Raw genomic sequence first — 21,644 nt, forward strand, 5'->3', positions numbered from 1 at the left:
GCAAGTTTGACCGTTACTCGTACAATTATTCCTAATTGCTTGAAACTGTGTGTGATTGCCTACTAATCACATAATGACCATCCTTAGTAACTTCATCTGACATGCAACCATATAACAACTGTCACTAAACAACAGAAATAAAAAATAGCCTAGTTGTACTCCAAACTATATATACTTAAAGATGTTACATATCCATCATTTGTAGTACAGGCTAGCAAATAGCTACCCAGCATGTACACTATTTTTAATCTGCACTAAAGTGCCTGAGTACCAAACAACTAGCTAACATGTAATGAACCTGCCAAAATAGCTAGCCATCTCAGGGTTATGGATATAGACAGATGGCTGCATTAGACAAGCAGGCTGCAGTGTACTGTATAATGCAGTTAAAGTTGTGTCTGATACATGGCCTCTTAATACAAGTAGTAACTCAGACAGGGACCACTATATAACTGTACTATAATATTAGAATAACTGAGGTATGCAAGAACATACTGTATACTATTCATGTATGCAAATGTATGATGTGCTTGAGTGGGTAAAATATGGCTCTTCTAATGATTGCAACTTCAGATCAGTATAAGCAAGAGTCCACAATAAGTAGACTATGGACTCTTGCTTTAAGCTATAGGTTATACCAAGAGTTCATAGTAATAATTCTTTCACTGGCTCCAATCATGTTGTCTACTTCACCATGAGCCAATGCCTCCATCAGTACATCAATCTGCACAAATTAGAATAGTGTGCAATCTGGTTATGGATATGCAATACTCACTGTTTCATCAAAAGAACATCTCATCAAATCCCCAGCATTCTGTCTGTTCACACTGTTTCTTGTGATAGCCATGAGATGTCCACAACAAGTCATCACATCACAAACCAGTGCCGAGTGACGATGATTAACATAAGCACCATCAAACGAAATTACATGATCCATTACTTTTTCAACTGCTTTATGAACAGCCTCAATTACCTACATGTGTCAAAACATGTGTAACAAATACATTTGGCAATAAATGTCTTACTGAAAAAAGATTTTACCAATATCATTAGAAGATGACCTGACAGGGTCAACAGATGGTTCACTGAGTACCTAAAGCAAATTATGTGTAATGTACACGTGGTCACATACATAGTATAGCGGCGTAGCCCCCAAAATTGGCAACATTGTGCACTTTTTCATAAAACCATGAAACTTTCCACATAAATAGTACTCCTCATGACATGTAATTTTAGATATAGTTCCATCGCTGAGTTGACTTTTATGGCCATTTTTGTACAGAAAATTGATCATTTTTGTCTTTAACTCCCTGAGGCAGTAATTAACTTGTACCATACAAAATTTCTTGCCGATAGAAACAACTTGGTTTTTGTTTGAAGTCAATAGGTGATTTCATTACAAAGTTATGATCATTTTTACTAGCTGCAAAATTTGATAAATTTACCTGCCCTCGAGGTGTGAATTACCTGTGGGCAGATAATTATGCATAAATTTATCAAAATTTTCAGCTAATAACAATACTCATAACTTAAGAATGAAATCACCTATTGACTTCAAATAAAAACCAAGTTGTTTCTATCAACAAGATCTTTGCGTGGTGCCATGTTTTAACAAGTTAATTACTGCCTCAGGGAGTTAAAGACAAAAATGATCAATTTTCTGTACAAAAATGGCCACCAAAGGTCAAATCAGCGATGGCACTATAATAATTATCTAAAAATACATGTATTGAGGAGTACTATTTATGTGGAAAGTTTCATGGCTTTATGAAAAAGTGCACATTTTTTTGGTTGTGCCGCTATACTAACGCCCAGCTCATATCAAATTAGTGCCATAATGCAGTTCCCAAGATCTACTCCTGCAAGGCCTTGTACTCTCCCTCTATTATTCTCTTCTTTGATTCTTGATTGGGAAGATACATGTAAACTTCATTTGTACCTTAACTAATATGCCTTACAGTGCAATTAGATTAGACTCAACACAGTGAAAGAAGACATCATCTTCCATTTTATCTATTTTCTCCTCCTAAATAAACAATGTGTAGTCTTTGCTTGGATTGTTCATTTTGAATTAAACCTTTTAGTGTTAAAACATTTTAATGGTAATCTATTACTGCGTGTGTGTAATTAACCTTACCCATGTCAGATGCTTTCATGCCTGTAGACTTAATACTTGTGTAACTTAATTATCACCTGGAAAATAGTCATTTCAAATTTTGACTGTTTTATTACGACTGTGACTATTTATTAAGATAATTCACAATGTGTATCTCAATCAATGGTGGATCCAGGATGGGAATTTGGGGCAAATGTCCCTCCACCTAAGAGTCATGTACACTTTGTGGAGGAGCCATACTTCTGATTAAATACTAAACTTTGTCAGGCCAAGATCAGTTTATAAAACTCACACATTTCACCACAAATTTACCTGAAAACAAAGTGAACCAAAGTCAAACTATCTAGAGCTGCACCGATATTGATATTGCGATATCAGTATTGGTATTTTTAAAAGATATTACACATAAATACTATAATTGTCTGAAACATTGTGTAGTTGACTTGGTAACACAAAGGTTAAAGTGTGAGTCTCAAGTTGCACTTTTCATAATGGCCAGGTTTCAAATCCTCAGTTGGTCACTCTTTATTTTAATATATACACCTTTTCACAATTCTTTGTTTATTTCTTTACACAGGTTTTAGTGACCACCTTTTAAGCTTTTTGCCACATTTATTGCAATGTCCATACTGAAAACCTGTTACATTCAGATATCGGTATAGGTAATTTTTGTAGCCAATATTGGTTATCGGCATATTGCAAAATTTCCATATCGGTGCACCTCTAAAAACTAGCTAACTAGCACCTTTGTGCATACTAAGTGCCTCTTAAACATAATTATTACGTTGCTGTAAGACATTCAGACCCTTCTAAACAGCTTTTAAGATTTCTGACTTTACAACAATCTGCAAAGGCCAAAATGATAAAAATCAACAGTGAGACACTACTAAGAGGTGTATTATTTGCTGCTTCAAAACTGCTGAAACTAACAAGATAATCTGCTCTCCCCAACCACCTACAACTTAGCCTCTTTGTGCCCCTACCCTTTCCAGCTCCTGGATCTGCCCCTGTCAATCTTCTACTGTACCACAACTGTGTGTGAACCCTCCATTAGAGTATCTCAATCAAAATGTGCAAAGTTCTGTCCCTCAGTTTTCACATGTGCTTTACAACAACTCTACCTGACAGGTTGTGATTGCATAACGCTGAATTTTTGGAGCCAGATTATAAGCTGGCATAAACTGTGCAGGACTCTTACAACCAAAACACATGGTCCATTAATCAACTCTAATAGTAAGTACTCAATAATTATACCAAAACAATACACGTAGTTTCCAATAGAATTAATGCATGAATTTGCATACAGCTAATTGAGAAGTACATAATTATGCTTTATAGAAAGTTGTTAGTGCAATCAAACTAAATCTTTACTATATCTGATAGTGAACAGGCTTTGTCCTTGAGCGTATCAATTGCACGATGATTTCTGTTAAATGATTGGAGAACCACAGCCATGGCATGACGATCATGAGTTTTCTCCATTGATGACCCCTCTGGTGCACCACAATGACACTCCATGATATCAACATGATTGTATCCACTGACATATTTAGCACCATCTGCAGTAGCAAGATCAATTCTATTATTTTAGCATCACCATCTTTAGAAAACAGGAGATTACATTGTCGGATATCTCCATGCACAATATCTCCTTTGTGCAAGCAGTCCAATGGTTCTATAAGTGGTATAAAATCTGCTGCTTTGATGTCGTCTTTCTCTTCAATGTACCGGTATTGCAGCAACATAAATCGGCCATCCTTTTACAATCTGAAATTCTACACCTTTGATAGGCTCAATAACTGGCAAAAGCTTGGTCATTACTGGCAAATTTTCTATGAAATCATGTACACCATGATGAAGGGAAAAGAGAAGACATTTTTAAGTCTTCTTTGTTGACAACATCTGCTTCACAAATCTTTATGATGCCCACCTCATTATTCAGTGCAATGTATAGCTGAAGACTAACCTTCTTGCTGCTGCATGGAAGTGAAAGTAGAGAGCAAAACTCACCAGACAAAACTTTAATAGTGTATCTGATGCCTTGATAATATGCGTTGTCATACTCATCCTTCTTGTAGTCAGCTAACAAAACAGCACAGACAGGCATACCCGAATCATTGACCTTAGCCACATAAACATCTGGAGACTTGCCAGTGGTGTCCGCAATAGTTACTTGGTGAAGACAACAAGCAGCTATGTTTCCATCAAACAAATAATGATCATGACATTTGCTGAGTAAGGCAGTGTACGTCTTCTCATAAGAAATGAGTCCTGCATTTTTATCAATATCACAATTTGATAGCAGCTGCTGAAAATTTACAACTAAGTTGTCATCAATTTTGGACTCATCACTAAATACATCTATATAATGGTTGTATATGTGTAAAGCAAGCCAATTGCTATACAGTGAGTGGTAAATCTGTACTTTTTTGATAATTTCCTTTTTGGATTGTTGGAAAGAAGCTGTACTAGAAAGTGTTACTACCTTTGGCTTCTCGTACTGATACAAATGAAGAATATCAGTATCTTTCATTATACTTTTCAAGGTCAGCACACTCTCATTTCAAGCCACAAGTATGTGCTGCTTCTACGTGTGTCAGTAAAACCAGAACTACATGTAATATTGTGTTCACAGTACATTAAAACTTTGTCAAGTACACCATAGCTTGGTCGTACAGCCAATAGAACCATGTCATAGCCTTCCATTTGAAACCTAATACGGTTTCTTTTCAATTCTAACTGCTTCTTTGGAGTGGTACAAAATTGTGCCATAGTGGTGAAGCCATTACAAAGATTCCCTTGAAAGTAAGCCCAACGTTCTTCTGGAAATTTTGAAGACATTCACCAAGGATTGTGTCTCCACTTGTATATACCAACTGATGGTGATCTCCTTCAGTCACCCAAACATGAAACATTTTAAGCACAATTTTACTATTACCTAGTTCTGATAATAACACCGAGTTGTCTATAGGCTTATTCTGAAAGTATGCCAAATAATCATCTTCACTGTCTCTGGCAGAAATCAAGTCATATGGCATGATTGGCATCTAATTCAGTCATTTATTGGTCATATGATTTACTTAAGGTTGCTATTTTACACATAGAACCTTTCATTGTACTTGTGACTAATAAATAAAGCAAATAAAAGGCAGATTATAACTACTATATATTGCAACACAAATTATAGCCATAGATTGGCAAAAACCAGGCGGCTTTTCGACTACATTTGATCACAATAATAAATTGTAAGGTTCCTTTTATTTGATTTATTTATTAGCCACAAGTACAATGAAAGGTCCTGTACATCAAAAAAGCAAACTACAACTGACCAATAAATGACTGAATTAGATGTTATATAATAAGACATGATAAAGTATATAGCAAAAAACTTTTATTGACTTCAATGCATATAGGATCTTTCATTATACCTGTGACTTTGTAGCAGGTTATGATTCATCGTTGTGACACAAATAACAACCAAAGGTATTAGAAATGTAGTTTTCGGCTGAGTGAATCAGCACTATGGAGCCCCACCCACAATTAATTTATGCACAATTAATATTGCTACTATAATTCCTTACAATATCTATATATAAAGATAAGTTTTTAAAATTCAAGTATAGTGGGGTCAGTAGCTACATATATCTTAATGGCAAGAAAAGAAAACTAATAACAACATTAATAGACCATTGGCCTCTCACTATGTCCATATGCATTTCCGAAAGCATATCCAATTTGTTCTTGTAAGCATAGCTACGTATACTAGAGAATAGTACATGCAGCCACCTCCAGCATTGTGTATTAGGCCATGACAAATTTATCTTATGTTTCACAGATGTGGCGGGTCAATGTTTTGGCAAACCCAATAATCAATAAAAATCATGTTATCTCTTTAAATTAAAATTATAATTACAGAACCTCGAACAGCTAGCGAGTATAAATGCAATTACGAAATCTATCATACATACAATTCTATAGTAGTAGGTTATTAAACTCTGTAATAGAAGGTGAACGAACAGTCACTGGTTGTAGGTTGTTCAATAGTTTGGTGGTGAAAGGAAAGAAACTAAATCTGTATGAGTCAATTCTCATGATAGGTATGGTAAGTTTGTATTTGTCCCCTCTTGTAATTCCTCTGTTGAATTCCAGATCTACAATTATTATTATTATTGTTCCTCACCAGACATTTGGGGTACTCTAGCTTGTATCACAACAATATCCTCTCTGGTTTTGCACCATTTTTCATCCGGCATCGTTATACAGAAAAAATTATTAGGTGTAGTGTGTGTTAAAGACTCTGGCATGTACTTAGGTAATTTGTTTATGATTTGTGGTGACCACAAAGAATGTTTGAAAGGGCTATTTCATGGTACAAGCTATAGAAACACTTCTTGTTCTGGGTGACTGTTCTATTAGAGTAGTTGATATACAATACTTTAATATTCAGAAAACTCTAAGCACACAACCCCTTTGTTGTACACACATTGTACATACATAGCTACCTACCTAATTTCAGATGGTTCACTGCACATCTTAGCTAAAATGCAAGAGGTAGCAATCTAGAACTGACCTGCACATGATCAATATTTCGCTAACCAGTGGCAAATATAGTGGTTAAATCCATGCAGCTGTAAAAATGCATGCACAGGCACTGATGATAAACAGAAAATCATTAAACTACAGTGGTTGTAGGTGTATCATATAGGTCCCCTGCATTCTTATATTTATGTATAATGATGTTGAGTGATTCTAGAAGATACTCACACATAATAATGAACTGGATTTCCTTTTATAGTAAGTGCTATATATAGCTATAGGAATACTATTACTATTAGAGACTTTATGATGATGACATATTTATATAATTATAGCTTTGCATGTAATACTTGGGATACTATGTATTATTATGTACTGTTCATTATATTCTCTGCATGACAACATAATGTTATGGCAATTCCCTTACTAAAGAAGGTGAAGGTATATAGTACAAGTTTTATAATACCAGTATACTCTTTTGGTGGTACAGTTGATCAGTGATATATAGCTATACAACCCCCAGACAGAATTGCATGCTTTAGAATAGAGTCTTGTGTGTCGCTACAGTAGGTGTTCTTACTTTTAATACTTCAATTAATTTATGCTATTGTTATTAATCATTCATAATATTAGATTGTGGCATAAAACCACTGATAAAATAATAATAAACCTCATCCAAAAAGTGCGTGTCCAAGTAAAGCAGAGTTTACTGTGACAAAAAGTAGTGATATACCATAGTGCGGCCATGTGTGAGGTATATGCAAGTTGTGAATATTAATCAGATAGTACAATTGTAAAAGTATTAATGAGAATGAAGTGATGCTGTTAGTTTTTAAGTCTCCACTCATGATCAAATTTGATGCAAAGTGTATAGATTCTGATAGCAATAAAATAGTGTGAGTTTTGCCGCCTTTCCTGTATACGGCAATGCTGTAAACAAAGGAAAGGCAGCCAAACTCAAATTATTTATTGCTATCAGAGAATCTATATATACACTTTGCTTTATTGAGAATCAAATTTGAGTGGCATTTATGAATTCGAAGATGCTCACAGGACTTTAAAAAAAAACTAGCAGCATCATGCTTATCACATCTCCAGTGCTTAACTTGTAACGCAGATAAAACTAACAATATCTGCTATATCAATATCTGCTATATTATTATAGACTTGGAATGTTTTCAGAGTACCCAACAACTGAAACAGAGTACTACAAATTAAGATCTTTCTAGATTGATGATCATTTATAGTTATATAATTATATGTAAAGGATTGACATGCAGACTCTGCCTTTTTCCTGATAAATCAGTAGTAATAATCTTGCATGCATCCACCAGCCACTTACAACTACCTTATACCAGTGGTCCTATATATATACTTTTACAATTGTACTATCTGACTAATATTCACAACTTGCATACCTCACACATGGCCGCACTCTGGTATATCACTACTTTTTGTCACAGTTCATTCTGCTTTACTTGGACGTGCACTTTTTAAGCTGTTTGGATGGGATATGTTTTACCCTGGCAACAAAATTTGACAAACAAATTGCATACTTTGTGAGTTACTAATGAAACTCAAGATGGGGCCATTGTCTAAATAACTAAGACATGCATTGCTAGGATTCTTCAGTGGTAAACATCCCATAGGAATGATGTAATAATCACTAAGGTGATTATTACATCATACCTATGAGTTGTTTATCCACTGAAGAACCCTAGTAATGCATGTCTTTGCTGACTGCACTACTAGAGTTATGACTTTGCTATAATACACATCAGGAAAATGATAAGTCAGTGTATGTACTTACCTTAGAAAGGCTGTTCAGTGCTTTAAAGGCACAGAGTTTTAATACGAAGGTTAGTCTGGAAGTAATTGTTTTATATTAGCAAATCTCAATCACGTGATTGTTGTTGGCTTTTACTGGTCTTTATGTTTTAGCTTTTGAATAATCATCCTTAATGACACTCCCAATTTACCATGAAACAACATTAAATATTTTTCAAACAAGTAGCTATCTTATCACCTCCATCAATTTCAACAATTAGTTTATTTATAAAGTCGTATCTAATGTATCATACAATTATCACAAAATACACTCTTATACATATTAATTACATGTAATTATAAATAACAAAATATAATTACAAAAATATAATTACACACATATAGTGATAGCGACTATTGAGGTAGTAGTATAATAGTATTAGAAGTCCCAAACCCATTCTGATTTGTTACCATTGTTGTTGTTAGTGTTGGCCTCCGGCACATCTGGTGATGCTACTGGTACTACTGGTGGTGGTGGTGGTTGTTGTTGTTGCTTCAGTTCCTATCAAAATATTATCATCAAGACACATGATAGTGAGTCATGTGAGAACAAAATACATCCCATCATATACGATACCACTCAAGTGTAATATTGCACTCGCTTGCTCTATACTTGCCTGGTAAGTGGTCTTGTACGATACTCATTGGAAGACTTGCAAGCCATAGTACAATAACATGTATTATATTTCAATTGATTTACTCTCCTATTCACTTCTTCATAAAAGGGCACCAAAAGTGAATTTCAATAAACTGATAGTTTCACCACTCACGATCATGAACTATACACTCTAATAGCTACACCCACATGGACTTCAGGAGCAAGTATGCTAGGTAATCGTAATTTGATTGAGTAAGTCTGCTTACATCCTGAGTGAGTCACTGTAACGTTACACTTGAGTGGTAACATAATATATTGTATTTCTGTACTGGAATAGAATAAGCACATTATACAGCTTGTATTACAAAGTGAAGTTTAAAAATGACTACAAAGTGTATTAATCGCATTGCATAAAAGTTACGAGTCATGAAGCTACCACCTGGTTTTCACAGGTCACAAGTAGCTTATCCTACCTTCTCTTTGTCCTCCATTAGTTGTTCTTGTATCTTCTTCTGATTATCCATCAATGTCTCTACTTCTTTTTGATGTAGTGCCTGTAACTGTATTTCAATTAATTAACCACTGTATTTCAACTAAATGACAACTGTATTTCAACTAAATAACTATTATTATTCAACTAAATAACTGAAATAACTAACTACTCTTTTTTTCAACTAAACTACTACATTTCAACTAAATAACTACTCTAAATATATTAACTACTGTATTTAAACTATTTCAACTAAATGATTACAGCTATCCGGTCCAGCTTAGTTGCTGGATCTATAGAGAATTGCTGGGTTTCCAGGTGCAGTCATCAGTTCTAATAATTCCATGCAGTGTTAAAACAATGACGTAAAAAATACGTTTTATCAAAGAGTACAGTAGTACTGTGCAGTAGGGTTCCCCTTGCCCCCTTAAAGTGACGAGCACTGCTAAAAATGCTGCATCTAAAAACTATCATAGAAAAACTATATGTGACGAAAATTGCCTTACGGAATAGTCTTACTCCATACAATATCACTCAATACAGCGTTAAAAAACAATAACATATACTTACAGGCATCTGGATATAGAATTTTTAAAAAAAATTGTCAAAATCTGCAATTTGGTCTGCCTACCTCATGGCCTGCCTCATGGCCTGCCTGGCCACAGTCATAAAGCTAGAGCCAAACGGAGCAGCACATGGCCACCATTTTAGGCCATAACAACAAACTCACAGGTGGGATGTGCTTTTTTGGTTCCGACGAATGTATTTGCTATTCCTTTGATCTTCAACTAAATGGTCGTCTTATTCTTCACGCCAGGAAACCATATGAAGGATACAATTTTTCGTATAGCACTTTACTTGAAGGAACATATTTAGACATAACAAAATTATTTGAGGTGTTAGTGGACTGTAGTAGATGAGGACATGCCCTTCAACAATCTAGCTCTGTAGAAAACAAGATATTGCACTACATCTCCTAGCTTACTTTACTGAGTAGCTGAGTAGTGAGATCGAGATACTCCAATACAGCAGTCACAGCAACGATGCTTTAAGAAAAAAGTTAACAAACTAGTGCAAATTAGGGCTGAAACGGATAGCAACTTTTACTATCCGGATATCCTGAACAAAACCTATCCGGATATCCTACAGATAGTGACATCATCACTTGCTATAGAAACATTTTATAGTTTATTGTAAACATCCTTGTTTTTCTAGTACTACAAGCAAACAAACATTAACATGATAGCAAAAGGTTTGTGGTAATGTTACAGTGTTACCGTATAGCGGGTTATTTTCAAAACAGAAATTTTCGCACAAGAAGCAAAATCTGAATTTCGAAAGATTTTAATTTCGAAGAGTGCATATTTCGAAGTCCGCGGATGGATTTCAAATAAACGGAAATCCATGTCACAAATTATGGAGATGCGTGAATGTTTGCCGAAAACTGACTTACTGATGGAATAATCCCCATTCCTGTACACTGGAGAGAAGTCAGGTGGAGTGAATTTACTGGCATGATCACGCTCAATCATAGCTAGTCTCGCGGCGCCCGACCCTAAAAAGAGGGTCTGGTGAAACTGTGTACAAAAAGTTTGGCGCTGCCGGAATGTTGGAAGCTCCAATCAGATCGCTCCATTTCAAATTGATTATGTAATGTGTACATTTCAAAAGATTCGCGGCTTACGGTTAATTACATCCGGTGACTCTGCTGCTTAAACTCATTGAGAAAACAGCCATACAATTCTGTTGGGTTTGTTTTAATGTTGAATAAATAAAGTAGCGCTATTGGTTTGGTGATGATGTAAACGGATCTGGTTGAATGGATGTTGTGACATAAACAGCGCACTTACGTAACACGTAAAACGTCATCCAATAAACATTCCAGAGCTCAAACTTTTTGTACACAGTTTCACCAGACCCTCTTTTTAGGGTCGGGCGCCGCGAGACTAGATCATAGCTAGCTATCCCTTGAGCTATCCTAGAGCAGACGGCATCAATTCCCATTCTGGAACCTGTTTTCTGGTTATTGGTACAGTAATGATACAGTTTACCCATTATCATCTGCAATACTGAGCTAAAACTCGAAGAATACATGAACGAATCGCCGAAAGTTGGACGGTTGCTTTGGCGCTTGTGGGAATTTATTTTCGAAAAACAACCGGATGTGGGAATTTATTTTCGAAGAGAAGGGCCTCTTCGAAATATCCGAAAATTAAAACCTTTCGAAAATTACCAGCTATACGGTACTTTGCACCGTCTGTAACAAGATTGGCAGCTGGAGAAAGCATGAATACAAGATGTAGCAGTTGCTACAAGACCTTTTCCAGGTACAACTAGTCGTAAAGAACTTTTTATAAGGCAATAACTATTCTGTTACAACTTCTCCAGCAACATTTACAGCCTCGCTTCGTAATTTAGCGATGGGCGTGGTCGCGAGCAAGCTGATTAACTTACCAGGCTGCTGTTAACTTCACATAATCTAGCTTAGCTAACTCTCCATGATGAAAATTGATTCATCTAGTGATGAGAAAGTTGGACAGATAAATGGCTTTAAGTTATTACTATCCGCTTGGCTTCAAAGTACTATCCGGATAGTAAATTATTATCCGGATCATACGGATATCTGTTTCAGCTCTAGTGCAAATAACAAATTATTAATTTAAAAATGAAGTAGGGTTCCAGCAATAAAAAGTAGTGAAACAAAAGAGATGATCGTAGCCGTGAGGAAAAACTCCTACTTGGCATTGTAGCAATATGGGTAAAACCCCTACTTGACATTGTAGCAATATGGGTAAAATCCCTACTTGACATTGTAGCAATATGAGTAAAATCCCTACTTGGCATTGTAGCAATATGGGTAAAACCCCTACTTGACATTGTAGCAATATGGGTAAAATCCCTACTTGACATTGTAGCAATATGGGTAAAACCCCTACTTGACAATGTAGCAATATGGGTAAAATCCCTACTTGACATTGTAGCAATATGGGTAAAATCCCACATTGGCATCTTTTGAATGCCACAATGGCAAGTAGGGATTTTCCCTCATAGCTACTATCACTACTTTTATTGATTTTTATTGCAATAGTAGAGTTCCTATTAGCAAATCTGTGAAAACATCAAATATGCCAAGGAAAAATCAAGCAGAATACAACACTGAGGTATGAAGTTAACTCATAAATGCTGGTGACCAGCTGGTGTTGTGGAGTAGCTGGGATAAAAGTTGCTTGAAAAATAAATTCCAAGCTACAATTCCACACAATACAGTACACACCTAACTACAACAGGTATTATAGTGGATTATTTATCACTGTATAGCCGAAATTTTTGAAAGGTTGGACTTTTGAAAAATTCAAAAATAACAATGTGTTTTCAAATAGGGTTGGGAGGTATTTAGGTATTAGTAGTTAAAAAGGTATTTTTCAGATACCGTTGTGGCTTTCTAAAAATACCGAATACCGAATTTAATGTATTAATTAAAGTTTTGGTGGTTTAGTGGTGGCTACACATGAAGTCAAGCCCCATATGACCATGTGTTTATGCTGTGGACAAGACAAACACAATAATTTACCTTTTGAGATATTCAAACCTTACTTTGTGGTACAATTGTCATTTCATTTGATCCTTTAAAAGATAACTTACACTACTAGCACAATGTGGGTAAATCATAGCTTACCCAGGTTTTTAAAAAGTGTACTCTAGCTACAAGGACCAATATTACATCTTAGAAATGACAAAGTATATAAACAAATTTCTAGTACATGTTTTCTACTATATCAGTTAGCTATAAGCCTCAGTGTAGCCTTAAGCACTGGGCCACTGGAAGGTGATGACATGATTCAAGCTATACCATGAGAGACACCACGAGTCTTGAAACATAAGAGTTTGAGAAAATCATTATCCTAGCCTGAGTGAAATAAGCCAACTAGTAATGGGTCATTCTGCAGGCCATTAGGAATAAGGTAAGGGTTAAGGTCAAACAGCATGGTTCAAGCTTCAAAGGAGAAAGATGTAGCAAAACGCGATTTAATCATAGCAAGATGGGCCTTGATCAATATCTATGCTGGATAATCAAAGCAGCAAATTAAGTTCTGTACATGATCAACACAATCATTGTTAGCTTCCTCCAATTCACTTCACGAGTATTTATGGTGGAGTGCAGTAACAAGGAACTGTTTTGAAATATTTTTTCGAATTTTCAATCAAACACTCTTTTTTGAAAATTTAACCTTTCAAACATTTCTTGCTATACGTTATAAGCTACACACCAACCTCTTGTATTTTCTCTGTACATTTTCTGGACACTTCTAATCGTTGATGTTTTATTGCAGCCTCTCCTATCCTGTTGTGACAGTATACAAATACATTACATTGGATATGTGTAGTGTATGAATGTGTGTAGTACTAGTGTGTGTAGTACTAGTGTGTAGTATTAGTGTGTAGTACTAGTGTGTGTAGTACTAGTGTGTAGTACTATTGTGTAGTACTAGTGTGTGTAGTACTAGTGTGTAGTACTAGTGTGTAGTACTAGTGTGTGTAGTACTAGTGTGTAGTACTATTGTGTAGTACTAGTGTGTGTAGTACTAGTGTGTAGTACTAGTGTGTGTAGTACTAGTGTGTGTAGTACTAGTGTGTAGTACTAGTGTGTAGTACTAGTGTGTGTAGTACTAGTGTGTGTAGTACTAGTGTGTAGTACTATTGTGTAGTACTAGTGTGTGTAGTACTAATGTGTGTAGTACTAGTGTGTAGTACTAGTGTGTGTAGTACTAGTGTGTAGTACTAGTGTGTAGTACTATTGTGTAGTACTAGTGTGTGTAGTACTAGTGTGTGTAGTACTAGTGTGTGTAGTACTAGTGCGTGTAGTACTAGTGTGTAGTACTAGTGTGTAGTACTAGTGTGTAGTACTATTGTGTAGTACTAATGTGTGTAGTACTAGTGTGTGTAGTACTAGTGTGTACACAGCTTTTATTAGTGTCTAGGACTGTGATAATACGGAATGTAAACAAATAAAGATTTGTCAACTTTTCCAAACTTTCGTACTTCGTAACTTTCTATCCCACTATGCTGAAAATTTTTCTAAACTTTTAAAAACATTTATTTGGATATAAAATACAAGTTACAGAAAGATATTCTAAGAATTCTAAGGTGAAAATAAGTTTTCAAAACTATTCAGACAAATATCAGATCAACTGGATGGTTAGTCTGACATGTCTAGACTATGGGGTAGTGTACTCCATCCCATAACCTATTTCATCACTTAGTAACAACAGGAGCAAATCAAATCCTATGGACAAGGGCATGTAACCCCGTAAACAGCGAAATGCAAACATGGCTGCCATGTGCTATAAAAAGTAACTTGGGCACCATAGCTGGTAAAGTTGAGAGACTCTGGCAAGTAAGTATTAGAGTTAGTGAAGTGATCACTGCATGTTAACCAGTAACTTGATAAACAGACTTTGTGCCTCTCCTTGTGCATGTGGTATATCATCACATATGAAGGTGAAGCCATTCCCCCATGGAGGTGTGAAGAATGAGAGGCCAATGTTAAGCAGTCCAGTCCAGCCAGATACTATTCAGAGTAGGTTCTTATTGCTAATTTCATGTAATGCATTGTGTGAGGTACCATGACAGAGAAAGAGTGGTCTGGCTATACAAGACTATCTACTGTGACTAGTAGAGGTATCTAGTACAAGTATAGAATTTATAAACATTGTTAAGTGTGTAAAGGTCCACGAAAAGTCGGTTCCCCAGGTCCTCTGGTTTACTGTTTATACCTACTCCGGCAATCTTGCAACATGGCTGAGTGTATTTTCACCCCTGTCTTTAAGATATAATCTGCTTTCATGATGGGGCATAGTTTGTGGTGCCTACATGTCCTGTTTTGGCAGCCCCATTTACATCATTTCTATTTCAAATTGTAAAGAGACTACCAACAGAAGCTTATCATGTGTTGATGGGTTAAATCTTTGTACAGTTTAAAGACAAATCAGCAGTGATATAATCAAACTGAAGCTAGCTCGGCAATCATAACATACATACATACAGACAGACACATTATAACATTGTGTACTGTACATTACTAACCTGTCTTTATGTTTGGTAGATATCTGGTTAGAATAGACTGATACTATCAACTTCTTGTATTTCTCCTCTTCCCTATATTAAATAGTGATCATAACTGACCTTTGACCTTATTAAACAGGTGACCTAAGTAAGCAGGTGGCTACATTATGCGGGTACAAAAATGTGACCCGCTGAACAAATCCTACTTATTTGCATAATTCTGTTTTGGAGATAAATGCCAAGTGCATATATACTACATACATTTTACACATGTTTTAATCACTTCAGTAAACAGTGAAGGAAAAATATCTAATATACCAATGGATTCACCTCTTCATGGAGAGGATTCGTTTTGTTTTTGTACTATGAAGCAAATGTGAGTTACATGTGTTTGGTTACGTTGTGGTAAAACGTAACATTATCGTTGCCATTTCTAAGTTTAGACAGGTGACTTCACAATACACACATATTACACACAACTACTACTGTACATGCAGGAAATTCAATGGGAAATATATCTAGCGTACTAAACAATATGTCTAATTGACAAATTTAAATTTGACTGTTCCACTTGCTCACATGACCCAGCAATAATTTACATACACTCAGGGTGTATGTACTGCTCCAACACTACGTCTGGCTGTAGCTGTGGGACCATTCTCACTAGCACACCTTCTGATGTTAGCTTAATCTCCATCAAAATTATTTGTTCCCTTGAGTTTTCAGTATCTCAAACTTGATTCTCACCGAGTTTACTGAATATTGTCAATTGTGAGTGTTCATTGGCCTGGAATTTATCTGTTACCATTCTAGTTCTTCTTCAAGTACTCCGGAAGAGCCAAGCTTGTACTGCAAAGCAAACGTCACTTTGCTAAATCAAGCATTTTAGCTAGCTGGTTAGCTATTTGGCTGTGGATTAAAATTTGACATCAGCAAAAATTTATCCAACCGCCAAATTTAATTCCTTGTCAAATTTCTGCTTACACGGTACTATACACTGTTGGTACTCACTTAATTTGAGTCTTTCTCAATCCTTTAACCTGATCTTCATGTTGTATTGATAATACCATCACCATCTCTCTGTAACGCTGTAGGGAGAATAGAGTAAATACTATTAGAGATTTACAGAGAACAGAAACACTTTCTTGGACATAATTTGCCTAACCTTTCACTGAAAAATTATAATATATAGAAATACAACAAAAACAAATAAATATAATATTACACAATATCACTATTTGAAAAATGATATCTGAAGCAAATGCCATGATATTGCCCAGCACTATTCCATACTGTAATAAATAATAAAGTAAATTAATATAGTCTGGAACAAAGTCAACAAACTCATAAGGCACACAGGTTGTCAGGTACCACACACATCAACAATACAATAGATCATACATATAGCATACATCATCATTACCTCTTCTATTAGTTGAGATTCAAGTTGTGTTGTTTGTTGTTTGTGGTCAGCTACAAGTTGTGCCTCTTCTGCTTTGATCTGATCTTCTCCTTTCTGTTGTACATAATATTAACATGTTCACGTACAGGCTCATACAAATGCATACCACGCACGCACGCACGCACGTACGCACACTTCACTACACACACACACACACGCACACTTCACAAGCACGCACGCACGTACGCACACTTCACTACACACACACACACACACACACTACACACTTCACTACACACAAACGCACGCACGCACGCACGCACGCACACACTTCACTACACACACACACACACACACACACACACACACACACACACACACACACATTTTCTGCTGATTTCTTCTTCTTAGAGTGTTCCTGTTTAAATTGGGCCAGTCGCTAGGGTAACAGTGACACCTCATGACATAGTAAGGGGATCACATGATCTCCTTACAGTTTTATGTCTGTCCTTTAACTTGCCGAGCTCCTTTTCAGCTTTCTTGTAGAATTGTGTCATTTTCTGGAAGGAGAAGTGAAGCGACAACATGTTTATGATCAACTCTTGACAACAATAGGAACCTAGGGTTGGGTGATACTGATTTCCTCCCACGGTTATGTGGAGCTTATTATCACGATTATTGTAAATATCATGGTATTGAAATGATCTATAGCAAGTACACTCAAACACTTTATATTGGAGTTTATTTACTGCCACAGCCACAAGGAGTTTGGAAAAACTAGCTAAACTTACGGAGTGCATATGAAGGGGACATAGATCCTATGTATAGTTAACTAATAATTTACTAAGGTTTAATTACTAAGGTGAGGCCAGAATCTTTATCCTACAATCACAGTAGTGCTGCATCCGGTACATGTTCCTTGTGTGTATTCTAATAATTAGTGCATCGCTTTGCATGGATTAGGCTTGTTTGCTAGTATAAGGAAGCTCCTGATATGATATCTCAATAATTATTTGTGACCTAATTTTAGAAAACCGTTGATCTACGCACAATAGTACTTTTGTAATAAAACACATTTAAAAACTATGGGTAAAAAATGCAAGCTCCAGAAAAAATCATGCAAGTTTTTATCGTCTTGCTGGTCGGTGAATTGACACTCTGGTGGATAAATCCTGGGCATCATCGTGTTCCCCTATTCATAGGGAGTTCAAAAATCCTTGTTTCATCTTTATACACAGGTGGGTTTCTGAGTTACGGACGTTTGTTTACGTTACGGTGACGAAAGAATTTATGATGATCTTTCTTCAATGAATTTGCCTTCCTTCCGGATCACAGAAGAATACTTTTGGCAAAAGCTATACCTTGGTGGATTCACAAATTCATGGTGAATACAATGAGCAAAGATTCAACCTCGTATGCCATTGTATCAGTACGTTATGTAAGCGCCTGTAGATTATTTTCTCCGTACATATTGATTTATTTGCTGTCTACTGCTACTGCTATGAAGCTGAAACTAAGCCAATCCATTCCTCTGTCTCTGTAGACAACAAAGAACCAATAAAACAATTTTTAATAAATGCGCGTATATCGACGGTTTTCTAAAGTTAGGTCACATACTGGTATGCAGTTTTAAAAAAAGCAATGCGGCATCAGCTATAGCCAGCTGTAATATCACATTGTTACCATCATACTGGTATATTACCCAACTCTATACACAACTGAAGATATACACTATTCTGTCAATGGTTTATAGTGTGTATGTTCTATTAGAGTAGTTAATACCTTGTGGTTCTGTACAACGTTATCTTTGGGTTTGATGGCAGTCATATTCCTACTCTTAACCTCCAGCAACATCTGATCTTCCTGAGGTATAAGTGCCACTATATGAGGAGGAGATTATAACAGTAACTGTGTAAACCTATACATATTGTGTGTGTGTGTCCAGGTGTGCAAAAAGGTTTGAAGCTTCACAAGCTACAGTATTTACAATTGATATACAAGAAATATAGCAGTAACTATGGACATTCATACAAGCAGACAGACGAACACATGTAGGGACACTATGACAGACGGACAGATACATTTAAGGACACAGTGACAGACGAACACACAGATATATGGAAAGATACAAACACACAGAAGGTGGATGGACAGACGAACGAGTGAACTCACACAAGATGAATGGACTAAACAGATGTTCAAAAGGACAGATGGACACAGACAACACACACAAACATACATCCCATCAAGCTCTGGTCTCTCTTCTTATTCCCTGATGATGACATCATCAACTGCTCTACTATAGAAGGTGATCTCTCATTCTATACAATAATATAAAAACATTATCAGATACACTATACACACAACATATGAATACTTCTCTACAACAGGACAAGAAATTTACAATAAAGATCTTGTCTTGTACATGTACAGATTCAGTACTACTGGGAGCAAAATATTAGTAAAGGTTTTCTTATTATATCCTTTAAGAGTTTGCTAAGGTGTCCACTATACAACACATTGCTACTCACTTTAGCTGGTTCAGCAGATGAGCTGGTCACTGTTGGCTTACGAGCAGTGGGATTAGTCAGGGTGTCCACAATAACTATAGATAATAAAATAACGTGTGTGTAACATCTGTGTAGTGTAGTGTGTGTAGTGTAGTGTAGTGTAGTGTAGTGCAGTGTAGTGTAGTGCGTGTAGTGTAGTGTAGTGTAGTGTAGTGCGTGTAGTGTAGTGTAGTGCGTGTAGTGTAGTGTAGTGTAGTGTAGTGTAGTGCGTATAGTGTAGTGCGTGTAGTGTAGTGTAGTGTAGTGTAGTGCGTGTAGTGTGGTGTAGTGTAGTGTAGTGTAGTGTAGTGTAGTGCGTGTAGTGTGGTGTAGTGTAGTGTAGTGTAGTGCGTGTAGTGTGGTGTAGTGTACTGTGTGTGTAGTGTAGTGTGGGGCAATGTGAATAAAGTAACACACGACATACATACACACAATGCGCACATGTACCACACCAGGACAGGCAAACATGCCACAATACACTACACACCTTCCATATTCTCAGGTACAAAATTCTCAACCTTGATATAGACAAATAATGAAGATAGCAGTAATGGTTGACTGTGTTTATCCCTCAACAACACAAATCGATATCCTGATCTGATCATTGATAATGGTAGTACTCTCTGACCAACCAAGTTCTCTCTGTCATCAGTAACTGAAAACCTTATTAGGGATAAGTCTGGTAGAATGATCTAGAGGAGATAATTACAGTAACACTGACATAGTAACAATTCTAAATATGGTAAATTATAGTGATTTATTATACTAATTATACAACTGTGACTATCTCAGCAAAAACCAGCCTAGACCTAAACCACAAATTTTCTAAGTAATAGTTAGACACTCGCAATAGGTGTCTTCGAGGATTTAAAATCCTGAGGTAATTATTGACGTCACCGATGGTTTTTAAATCCTCGAAGACGCCTATTGTGAGTGTCTAAGTGTTTTAGACAATGGCGTAGAAGCAGTGAGTTAGTATAGAGAATTCCCATTGTAAACATCTAGGGTATTTCAGCGAGCAAAAGATGTGAGGTCGCGCAAGCTCGCGCACAAGCCATGAAGCGCGAATAACTGAAGGTTTGTAAAGTCAATAAAAAGTATGTTTGAGGCATTATAGATACGTGTGAATGGCAGCAAATGGGAATAGCCAGTGCCAACATGGCTGTCTTGCATGGTCTACAGAGCGTGCTTTAATATGGCGAAGGCCACAAACTGAATTAATGGCTTGTACCACAATGGTCTATAAATCCGCTGAGCTACCCACGATAATAGCGTACCTAAGTGTAATTTCTTTGTAATAATCTGCTCGCAATCGCTTGGTGTTTACTGATGTGCGAAATACTAATTGTCCACAAAAGGCTAATTGCATTACTGTACGTCACATTGTGGTTGTAAACAACTGTCGGGTGTCTTACCAGTAAGACACCTGATACCAGGTTTCTTCGCAAATAAGAGACCTCCACACATCAAACGAAACGCTGCATGCCATTGTCTAACACAGGATAACACTGCCTGTAGAACATCAGGCACATTCCCAGATAGGATGTACATCTACTTTGAATTTCCATTCACAAGAGGAAGGAAGACATGTTTTAGGTCCCTACCCATTTTGAGTTGAGACCTCCCCAAAAAATAATAATTCAATCAAGAAGTGAGGCTATACGGCCTGTTCTGAAGAAATCAGAATTGTTATATAGACTAACATCCAGCAAGTGATTGTGGGTTTTAGTTTATTTTCACTTACACTTCATTAGTCACTTCACAACATCAAACAGTCAGTTTTAGACCTGTAGTCACTTGCACATACAGAGATGAAGGCGTTATGAATGAAGAAACAACAACGATCTTGTTTAAATTCCATTTTTATTTTCTTAAAATTATGTTTGTTGAGACGGTCACAGTTATTCTAAATATGGTAAGATTAATATAAAAATTGGATATTATAAAAGCACTTCTTGTGGCCAATATAGTCACAACTCTAAATATGGTACAGTTACTGGTTCAACTAGAGTATTTCAAATGTATTTCTATTAGACTATTTTGCTATGAAGGAGTTCTAATTA

General features: G+C 36.3%; 1 protein-coding gene across 2 annotated transcripts in view; it reads right to left on the reverse strand.

Annotated features, from left to right (window-relative positions):
• Positions 1-8,683: 8,683 nt before the first annotated feature.
• LOC136247678 (1-phosphatidylinositol 4,5-bisphosphate phosphodiesterase beta-4-like) overlaps positions 8,684-21,644 on the reverse strand; it is a 47,171-nt gene continuing 34,210 nt past the window's right edge. For both annotated transcript variants that reach the window (XM_066039507.1, XM_066039506.1), the window contains exons 28-39: positions 20,069-20,273; positions 19,564-19,637; positions 19,272-19,353; positions 18,815-18,912; positions 17,527-17,592; positions 17,418-17,471; positions 17,054-17,146; positions 16,642-16,718; positions 15,652-15,723; positions 13,840-13,909; positions 9,551-9,637; positions 8,684-8,981 (exon numbers count right to left, since the gene is read on the reverse strand). In XM_066039507.1, the coding sequence (XP_065895579.1) occupies positions 8,859-8,981; positions 9,551-9,637; positions 13,840-13,909; positions 15,652-15,723; positions 16,642-16,718; positions 17,054-17,146; positions 17,418-17,471; positions 17,527-17,592; positions 18,815-18,912; positions 19,272-19,353; positions 19,564-19,637; positions 20,069-20,273 (1,101 nt within the window). In that variant the 3' untranslated portion in view covers positions 8,684-8,858. The remainder of the gene's footprint in view (positions 8,982-9,550; positions 9,638-13,839; positions 13,910-15,651; positions 15,724-16,641; positions 16,719-17,053; positions 17,147-17,417; positions 17,472-17,526; positions 17,593-18,814; positions 18,913-19,271; positions 19,354-19,563; positions 19,638-20,068; positions 20,274-21,644) is intronic.

This window comes from Dysidea avara, chromosome 2 (assembly GCF_963678975.1).
Source record: "Dysidea avara chromosome 2, odDysAvar1.4, whole genome shotgun sequence".
Lineage (NCBI taxonomy): Eukaryota > Metazoa > Porifera > Demospongiae > Dictyoceratida > Dysideidae > Dysidea > Dysidea avara.